General features: G+C 53.1%; 1 protein-coding gene across 9 annotated transcripts in view; it reads right to left on the reverse strand.

The window, feature by feature from the left end:
• Positions 1-10,603, reverse strand: part of EFCAB6 (EF-hand calcium binding domain 6) — a 239,973-nt gene that overhangs the window by 49,908 nt on the left and 179,462 nt on the right. For all 9 annotated transcript variants that reach the window (XM_077757996.1, XM_077757994.1, XM_077757995.1 and 6 more), the window contains one exon: positions 3,199-3,393. In XM_077757996.1, coding sequence (XP_077614122.1) covers positions 3,199-3,393 — 195 coding nt within the window. The remainder of the gene's footprint in view (positions 1-3,198; positions 3,394-10,603) is intronic.

Consider the following 10,603-nt stretch of genomic DNA (forward strand, 5'->3'; position numbering starts at 1 on the left):
GGGGGGGGGAAGAAACATAAATTGTTAAGGGACTAAAAAAGCGTAGAAACCTTTAAGAACGAATAATCTTGCACCCGGCCTGGGTGGGCTGATTGTAAATTCCATGACCTTGGCTCACCCAGGTCTCTAAGAAGAGCTCTTCCTACCGCGCTGAGCAACATGTTTGTCTGGGCGGCTCAGGCTGGGGCTGGGCTGTGGGGTTCTTATTCAGGGAAGAGGATGTGCTATAAATTCCAAACCCAGAATCTCTGCCGGTAATTGTCTGCCACCCCAGATATGTATTTGTGGAGACAGCAGATCCTTGAGCGTGGCTAGAAAAAGGAATCCACAGACAGAAGAGCCAGAAGTCCAAAAAAGAGGGGAAGCCGAGGGGGAGCACACAGGTCGGAATGGGGTAGTGGCATTGACTCTGAAGTTACCGTGGATCGTCATCCATCCCTTTCCCTCCTTGGCCTCCAATTTGGAGCTGGCCGACTGAGCATTTGAGCCACAGATACAAATGAGCTGCGTTAACTGTTCAGCAAATGTATACCAACAGCAGCAACGTTCTGGATTCCCTTATAGGTGTGTGCTGAATTCCATCCCGCCTTACAAAATGATTACTCGTCATCACAACGATTATAGTCCACTTAATTCTTCAAAATGAAAGCAAATGAAGGTGTAAAAAGAATCAAAACATTTTTTTGAGATACGTATTTTTAGAAAATTGAGGCATTCAGCATTTCTTGGACTGGTTTCTAGGCAGTAATTACTTCCCTTGCAGAGTAAATATGTGCACAGAGTAAATGAGGGTTCGGAGCACAGATCACACCACATGGCTGAACTGAACCAGTGTGAGCTGACACTTGGGGACAGACTGTGGCTGCTCGGGGTCCGTGGCTGGCTCCTGGTCTGGACGACAAGTCAGGTCCGAAGAGGGCACCGCCATGGCTCGTGGGAGGGTCACGGGGTCCTCCCCGACACACCCTCGCCGGGCCAGGCTCTGCCGCTCCTACATGTCCTGATCTGATGTTGGAACAGGCCAGGGCTTCTACGGCTGCTGGTTCCCTATTTCTGCTCTGATTCCAAATCTTCAACTCAGACTTGGGCAAAAAAGAGCAAGGCGTGGAACACAAGTATGAGCTTAAAAAAGGGTTTTTCTTAATTTTTAAAATGTATTTAGGGCACGCTGACTTAAGAGGCAAATCTAAATTTTGGTCACTTTAACGGACCTGACTCCTCACTTCCCATCAGAGGAGCTAGAAGATTCTGGAAACACTGAATCCTATGAACCACCAGGAAGACCCACTGACACCCAAATTCAAAAGCGGGCCATTCTGAAGGGCAAAGTTAGCTGACAGTGTTACAATCTGACATCTTTGAGGAACGGACGTTGGTCGTGCATTTTTATGAAATCAGGCTTGCCTTCTTTGGTGAAAAAGTGTGATGGTGGCAAAGAGGGCAGGGTGAGTGTGAATTAGTGAACTGAGCTGAGGGGATCTGTGTTTGGTGGCTGCCAGTTCTTTCCGCTACGATCCACATTCACACAACAAACGGGAAGCTCGTGAAGAGAAAGAATGTGGCGTGAGCGTGCCGAGGCTGTGAGATTTCTCGCGGAGCCTCATTACTCACAAGTGGCAGGAGGGAAGACACGCGTGGGTAATGAGGCCAGCCCTGTCTGCTAAAGATAAATTCCATTTTTTCATTAGTCTTATGGCATATTTGATTTATACCAATCTTGCGCATATTTTTACTTCAAATCTCACAAACTCAACTCTCTTCCTTCAGGCTTTATAACTCAGTAACTTGGGACGTCATTCAGGGTGTGTCTGGCCAGCTTTTCTCATAAACCCTGTTTAGCCATTACGTGTCTTCCCTGTGTCCCTGGGGTTCTTATTTCCTTTGGGGTTTCTTTAGCAACAACCCATTCGTTCATTCTGGTGCCAGTTGAGGTGGTGGGGGGGACAGAGAGCTGAAGTGACAGGTGACAGACAGAAACACGGATGAGAACAACACGGAGCTAGAGTCCCAGGAGCGGGGTCCCAGCCTTGGCAGGTGCTGACGGGTGACCAACCACCAGGGCCTGGGACTGATGAGGGACATCTGTCCCATTGCTTGATAGTTACATCGAATGCAGCAACATTTTCTCCTGCATTATAATCTTTCTAAAAAATTTTTAATGTTTATTTATTTTTGAGAGGGGGGAGGGGCAGAGAGAGAGGGAGACACAGACTCCGAAGCAGGCTCCAGGCTGTGTGCTGTCAGCACAGAGCCCGACACAGAGGCTGGGAACCCACAAGATCATGACCCGAGCCAAAGTCGGACGCTTAACCGACCAAGCCCCCCAGGCGCCCCATCCTGTGTTATTATTTTTTTAAACAAGACATTAGTAACTGATTTTAAACTTTGAAAATAGTAACACAGTCTCATCATCCAAATACAACACATGACCCCTCGCACAACATCTTCTGGTCCTTGTGAACAGCACACACATTTGATGCTATTTCCAGTCATGATACACATACCGGTTAAAATTAGTCATTTCCAATTAGCCTTTGATCGAAGACCTTTTCCACAGTCTTCACGATGCTAACTGAACAGGCATACAGTTTCCCGTATTCTTTGGGGCCACACTCTATAAGGCAGCGCACTCACTGTGACTGGCAGGGGTCCCTTTCAGTTGTTGCTGACGACACACTGCAAATCGTATCTTCCAACCACTAAACGGTTGGCCTCTATTTCATTATTTCTTTGGGATAAAGTCCCCCAGGTGGAAGTACTGAGTTAAAGAATATGTCTGTTCATCCATTCATTCGATCATCCATTCACCAACAGAGGTTCGTGGGGTGCCTAGGAGGAGTCAGGCACCGCTCTGCACTGCCTTCTGGAACTTGCCATCTGGAACTTGCCTTCTGGAACTTGCCATCTGGCTGGGCGAGGGGTGGGGCCCAGGGTGTAGGTGAGTAACCACCTGAAAAGGTCTCAAAGGTGACCTACAACATAGGAATGATGTGAGGCCACGACTGAAGGAGGCTCGTAGCTCTAACTCCTTTATAGCTCTGTGGCCTCGCACCCATGTCAAGCAGCAAGCGAGTATTACAATTTCATGACGACCTCGCCAGCCCTGGGAGGGAGGTACTGCTTCAGAACCACTTTTGCTGCAAGGGCACGCGTCGAACAGGTGGCCAGCTCGAGGCCCTGTGGTACTTACGCACTCACCTGGCCGGCACGGCCCTGTCTGGGCTCCGCTGCGGCTGTCGGGTCTCCTCGTGCACCTGCTGGGGCTTCGTGAAATGGCCCATGAAGTTGAAGTAGTTCTCGGCATAGGGCCGATGCACGTCGGCCGAGTAGCTAATCCCCAACTTCTGTAAAAATTCTTGGTAAGTTATGTGTCCTCTTCCCTCGGTGTCATAGCTTCAAAAACAAACAGGACCCTTGTCAGTGGCCACCACGGTGTGCGGTGCTCAGGGCTTTGACAACATCTGCGCTGTCTGGGGGCGGCGGGAAGGGGGCGGGGCTCACTTGGATCCCTGCCACTCAGCGCGCCCTGCAGACCGGCAGCACCGCTCACCTGGGGGCCGGAAATGCAGAATCTCCTGGGTCACCCAGACCTGACCTGCATGCCCGTTTAACCCGATCCCTAGGTGATTCCCAGGTGCATCAAACTTGGAAACCTATTGCCTTCATCAGCGGGACGGTCATGCCTTGCGTGAGGTGACCTCGGCAGCCTCAAGAGAGGGCAACCGAGTTCACGCGCTTGTCGTTCTGTGAGAAAAATGTCTGTGGCCACAGAAAATGAAAATCAAGCTTTCCATTCATTCGACAGGTTTTTTTTTTTTTTAATTGAGCAGCTACATGTAAGGACTATGCTAAGATTTAGAAGAAAGTCCTTCAAAAAGCATATTCAATCTTAAAACTCAAAAAAATGAATGCCATTTGATTCAAATTCCCCATTCTCTCTTTGAAGAGATGCCAATTACATACAACCAACGAGCGCGGCCAGTCAGGAAAACAAGATAAGAATTATGCTACGTACCTTTTATGTCATTTTCTATTAGTGAGATGTTTCTGAATTATAATTCATTAGAAAAGGCGTAATGGAGGGTTTTTATCTCCCAGCATTATTCAAATAGAATAGAATTACTTCAATAAAAAAATTTTAAGGCAAATTGCCAATTTTCTTTAAAGGAAAAAAAAGCATTTATTTTTACCGAAAGATCTTGGTCCTCATCTCACCGATAAAAATGCCATTTGCAGATGTGATTTTTTCCCCTCCCGGATGAACTCAAGAGTTACAACGCTGTGGGCATAATCCTCTGGCAGGACTGTTTGGATGCCTGTCTGAGCACTAAGTGCAGACGGCTTTCCTTTGTGAGGTCGAGCTTGCCTCTCGTTAGCTGACAAGACCCCGAACAGCCTGCAGGATCCCACGCTCGCTCGCCTCCGATGCACAGAGGCCTCTGCGATGGCTTCAGCTGAGCAGCGAGGAAGGAAACGTATTTATTTACCCCACTTTCTTGTCCTCGAGGGACGGGGTGGGGGCTGGAGCGTGAGCGGTGGGAAGTGCGGGCAAACACACCACGCACATGTGCTAAAACCCGCAGAGCATTCCAGGCGTGGCAATGCCATCCATCCTTCCCCAAGGCCGAGGGGGCTGTGTCCCCAAGGCGTCTACACAGCCGGAGGCCGCCCCCCTCCCCACCCGTTGCTTCTGTGCCCCACACGTTTGTGGCTTCCTCCTGCCACGTGTCTGACGTCCACCTGCCTTGTCAGCCCTAGTTCTGTCACACACTCTATCTTACCAGGGAAGGAGGAGCCCCCCCCACCCTCCCACCCCCGCCCCGGGGAGTGGGAGGTGGCACAGGGCGGAGAACTCCAAGTCCAACACAAGCTCCCCGGCCCGGAGGCCCTGGCAAGGCGCTCAGCTGTTCTGGGGCTCTGTGCCCTCATCTGGGAGCCGTCGAAGGCCTTCCCAGACCTAACGTCTCAGGTCAGCGCCCTGACTGCCACTCCGACTAGAGTCGTGGACCCACTGAGGCCTTTCCAGGTGTCTGTTACTAGCACAGCCTTCGTACTTGCAGCTCCTCCTCCCCCTCCAAGACTCCATGCCATCTGCATCCAGTGGACTCTGTTTCTCAAACAAAACAGAGGGCCCCACGCACCAACGGGGGCCTGTGGGCTATCTCCTTGCCGAGGCTTGTCCTGCGATTCTAGCAGGGTCGTGATGCTCCAGGCAGCACAAGGGCCTCCAGCAGACAGCTCTTCCTGCTTCGGGGGGTAAGATTCTGGCTGCAGAAAGGGCAGTGGCGTTTTATATCTGTGTGCCTCTGACAGGGTGCCCCTCCTCGAGCCTCTAGGGCGATCCCAGGGCCCTGCGTCTCTCCCTAAATTGCGTCAGGCCCAACTAGCCTTGGACCAGCAGAGCGATATAATAACACAACTCTGGTCAAGACCCTCCCCCTTTGAATAAAGCCCCCAAGGGCTCCCCATTCCTACAGGAGGGCTCCCCAAAGAATGGTGCATAGACCACCCGCTGACAAACAACGCCCCCCTCCCTAAGTTGCAAGTGCTGTGTTTCCACCTGCTCCTGGATTCCTCTGGGGCCTGGGGAGGGTCAGTGGGTAAATGCACACAGGGGCTCAGAGGAGCGCACGCCGCTGTGTCCACCTGCTGCTCGCCACCCACAGGCTCAACCACATCCTTCTTTTCACCTCTACACCTTTAGCGCCTGCCCTCTTTCCCTGCCAGCTGGCAAGTTTCTTGAGGAGCAACCACCCCGCCATGCTTGTCTTACAAACAAACTTCCTGCGCCCGGCGACGGGCCTCCCAAAGCTTCATTACCGACATTTGTCCTTTGAGCTAATGAATGCCAGGGACGCGTGTTCCCAAGGAAGCACTGCGATCCTGGCCCGTTATGCGCAGGAGATTACTGACAACAGACTCTAAATCATGACACTTGAACTGAACGAAAAGACGCTTCTTAATTACTTCATTAATAAAGATCATAAACATTCCATTCTCATCGCAAAGGAACAGAAGACCAGATTGCACAATTGCCACTAAAATATTGTTACAAACGTGAATAAGAAGAGAGTTAATGCAGCTTACATAACCTCACCCTTCATTACATAATCCTTTGTGCAACATTTTAAGAAACCAACTTGCCTATAAAGGTTGAATTTTAAAACAGTTTGGCAGCAGATGTGCCAGGAAAAACGCGCACATAAACAGAGGACCCATAAAAGCCTGCGTTTGCATGTGGCGATGGCCACTAACTTATGATATAATCTGATTTCTCTTCCCATTTGTTGTACGCACAGCAGTTCAGCTGTACACATGATCTGAATATGTGCACACTGATTGCTTTGTTGAGAAAGTCTTGGTCCTTCGTGCTCAGCTTAGGTGCTCGACTCTTGTGTCAGTAACAGGTCTACCCGCCAACATGTCTCTTAGAGCCAGAGGGTCTGGGGTAAGCCCCATTGATGACTCAGTCCAGGCAGCCCGGGACACACAGAATCCTCTCCCGTGTCCCCCATGAGGGTGGTCTGATGGCCACGGCCATTGGGCACGTTCAGCAAAGTCCTGGTGGAATCCTTCCGGGGCCACGATCCCTCCTCTGTGCCACCCCATCCCCGTAAGTGGTGTCCTGGCCTTCCATAAACCCTGCCAGGGATGGGAAACGTACCCCTTCAAAGACCACCGGTGGGAGTGCCAGACAATTTGAACCATGAAACGTTCTTTACGCTGAGCTAGGAGCCTATGTGGCCAGTCATCTCCAGGCGCTTCCCCAACTCCCTCCCTGCCACTGTGTCCCGTTCAGTCTCCTCCTTCCTAACCTACAGACCTTGCTCACTGGACGCTTTCGAGTCCTTTCCCACCTCGGGGCCCTCCGTGTCCTGGTGTGCCACAGCCCGGTGCCCCAGGTTCTAGCCAGGAGGCTGCTGTGGCTGAGCCAACGCAGAGGACCCAGCTTCTTGGTAACTTAGAGTCAGGGCTGCCTCCCGGGAGCTGGTGCATACGACACTGGACCTTTGCACCATCTTTTCTTTTGACGTCAGAATGCCAAGACACAACTTTCCTGCAAAATTATGAAATGTGCGAAAGCTGGGCGTCAACGACCCCCAAAGCTTTCTATCAAGTCCACCTGGCTGGCTGTATACAGCTGATCACCTACCCCGTTCATCCCGAGATTTGCTTTCCTGCTCTGGTCTTCCATGAACTTTCATAATGCGTTGTTTTCATGGTCGTCCAACAGAGTCTGTTTCAGATCCAAAACAGATAAATTCTGTCTGGTGAAATGAGGCTAGAGAAGGCGTTCGGCACGCTGTGCGTGTCCCCGAGGATGTGGCTCCCCCGGTGGGTCCCTGGGCAAGGCCTGTTGGGCACCCTGGTCCTGGCAGTCCCCGTGCTGGACAGGCTCTGCTGAGACAGGCAGGGCCCTTCCTCTCCTGTCTCAGACTTGCCCCTCCTCCCAGCTCCAGGCCTCTGCTCGCCGGCGTGCCCTTCCCCCACCCCTGGCTAATGACTGTTTATTAAGACTCAGGTCACGTATCCTCACGTCTCCCGGGGGCCCCTCCCCTGGACACCCGCGCAGCTCCCACGGCCCCGCCACCATCGCGTTCCCCCTCTGCCCTGCCTGCTGAGCCAGGAGCCGCCTGAGAGTGAGGACTCCCTCGCCCCTGGAACCCCAGAAGCTAGCACAAGGCCTACAACTCGGAAAGTTCCGAAAAATCCCTGCTTCGTGATTGCTCAGATGAATGAAGGCATGAATGAGCACACTTCCATCTTTGCAACTTATTCTTAGCAGTCGCTCCAAAACCAAACCAAACACGCTGCTCCTGAAACCTCATCCGTACAGATCCTAATTTGGCTTCAGTTAGCAGGTTTCCCTTTGCACCAGCCTCCTTCAGGCTCGAGTCTTCTGTTCCTTTAATCCCTTGACACCCAGGTGCTCCTGGAACCGTCCAGCCCCCCTGCAGCTGGCAGGGGCTGAGGACCAGCCCTGGGCCACAGGCAGGGGTGTGTCGCTTGGGGCTGAAGCCCACCAGAGCCCATGTGGTCCCTACTGAGACAAGGAAGCCGCAGGCTGGAAGCCAGCCAGACCCCCAGATCACGGCTCGGGAGAGGATCGGCCGGAAGAGATGCTACTCATGCTACAGACACAGGATGAGTAGGAAATAAAACATCGGTGTGCTACGCCACTGAGATTCGGGAGTTAATTCATTAATTTACTCCCACAGCATAAACAAGACCCTCCAGACTAATCTGAGGCTCTAAACTAGTGCACTTCACAGGTGCTTAATAAATGTTGAGTGAATAATGGACGCTATTTTTCCCTCTTGTCTATATTCCCCCCTATTTTAAAATTTTGTATTTTCAAAAGAGTGGAATGTTATTTATCTACTCATGTCCACCTATCCATGTTGGGGGGCTTTCCTATTCTGACATTCAGACACGCCTGGGCTGACAAGAGTGTGTCCCACGGGTCCCAGCTGCCTCTGAGGACGGTGGGGGTGGGGGGAGGCAAGGGAGGCATTGTTAGGGCGACAGACAGAGGCCCCTGGTGCCCAGACAGCCCATGGCTGGCCAGCACCTTGTCGCCGGCTCAGCGCCCCCTGCTCTGTGGCCCAGAGCAGGAGGCGGGGCGTGAAGCAGGGCGAGGAACCTGTCATTGCCTGCGAACACCGGGCGGTTGAGAGGAACAGGCCGGGGGGTGGGGGGAGGTGAATGAGCGTGAGGATGACCAGTTGAGACCACAATGGGTGGAAAAGCCACACCACCAGGTCACCGTTTATCATTACAGCTGCTTTGCTGTTGTCCTTTCTTTCCCTTTATGCTTTTCTGGATTTTCTATGACTTCTAAAATGAGTATGTGTCTTTCCCTGCTAACCTCCTGGGCTCAGGACAGCATCCCTACCTCGTCGGGCCCTTCATGATCTGGTCCAGCGGACGAGCAGCCCGCTCTCCTGCCTGTGTCCGGGCTGCCCAGGTTACTCCACAGTCCTGGGGTGCAAACCCCTCCTTGGCCCGTCAGCTGGATGTGCATCTGGTGGCTCTCAACCCCGGGCTCACCCTTCGGCACATCTTCCGAGTTACCCGCCAGCTGCCCCTGGGGAGGTGGGCCCGGTCAGAAGGCAGGAAGAGGGCAGTGGGGGCTATTTCCGGTGCGCCTCCTGCCATGGCCATGACTCCTGCTCTGCACAGTGGCTGAGGTTCTAGCACATTCTGAGGCAGTGTTGGGGTGAGATGCCTCCAGAAATACACTGATTTCCTTTTGCCCTCCAGTCCTGGGTTGGGGAGCGGTTTCCTGATCTCTGGGTAAGCCCCTTCCTCTTCCTCTTGTAGCCCAGGGGGGTTGTGAGACCACATGCCCTCAGGCTTCCGGCCCTTGGACATCTTTGTCATCAGTCACTGCATTAAGCTCCACTTGGCCAGAAATATTAGAGTGGTTCTGCTTTCCTGCCCAGATACTGGTGTATATCTATTCCGGAAGTTTCCTGTGTCTCGAATGCCCTCTCCTCCATTGAGGGGGTAGTTCCACCTGTGGCAGACGCCATCGCTGAGCTCTCTTTGCCCGGGACACATCCGCACTGCGTCTCCCAGCCTGCCCTGTAGGTGAGGGCAGCTGTGTGAAGGGACTCTGGCCAACAGAACGCGGGCAAAGTGACGGCCACATTTGCAGGCCTGGGTCTCTGCAAGGCTGACCACATGGTCCTCTGTGCTCTTCCCCTTTCTCTACGCTGGGGCAGGGGTGGGGGACACAACCGCTCCAGCGGGTGGTGGGCTCCTGGACCACGGAAAGAATTGTGGGCAGACTCCCCACGCTACATCAGGACGCAAGCCCCTGTTTGTGGCCATGGTCGGCCTCCCCCGACCGACCCATCCAGCAAATTTAGCAGAGAAGGCACAGAGTGAGGCACAGAGAAGTTGAGTGACTTGACAGAGGGCCCACAGCTCTGAGGATGGAGGCAGGGGCCATGGCCACACGTCTGGCAGCGGGGTGCTCTCCCTTGGGACCCCTCAGCATCCGTGGTGTGCAGCCAGCTGACAAACGCAGACGGAATTCTGACTTCACACAGTTATCAGCACAGGGCGGACATTTGTAATGTCAATAATGTCAATAAATGTATAAAGAAACTTGAGCCCAAAGCAACAGGGGAGGAGGGGTGTCTCACTTCCATTGAGATGGACACGTGCTCTATCCCTGTTTCCGGAAGACGAGTGGGTGTGTCCTTCTTCTCCCCCTCGAGGGGGACACTTGGTTCCAACACCCCTCTTTCCTATGGCCGGCACCCAGTCCGGGAGCTCGCCCTGCCTCGCCCCGATGCAGACAACAGTCTCCGGGCCCACGCATCCCTTCTCTGAACCTTTTCCTGACCCGTCTTCCTGACGCGTGGATGGGTGATCCACAGCTCTGATCAGCCCTCACTCTTCCCGATCGTGTGGCTAATACAACGCCTGAAAACTCGGGCTTCGGGCCCGTGATGGCCTTGCCCCTCCTTTCTCACCCTGGGAGCCCTGGGCCAGCACTATGGACCGGCTCACTGACATCCCATGGGTGAGGGGATCCCCCTTCTCCTCTGACGCCCCAGAACGATTTCAACCTCCCTCCTACCGTGACAGC

The sequence above is a fragment of the Crocuta crocuta genome, unplaced genomic scaffold (genome assembly GCF_008692635.1).
Source record: "Crocuta crocuta isolate KB4526 unplaced genomic scaffold, BGI_CrCroc_1.0 scaffold143, whole genome shotgun sequence".
Classification (NCBI taxonomy): Eukaryota; Metazoa; Chordata; class Mammalia; order Carnivora; family Hyaenidae; genus Crocuta; species Crocuta crocuta.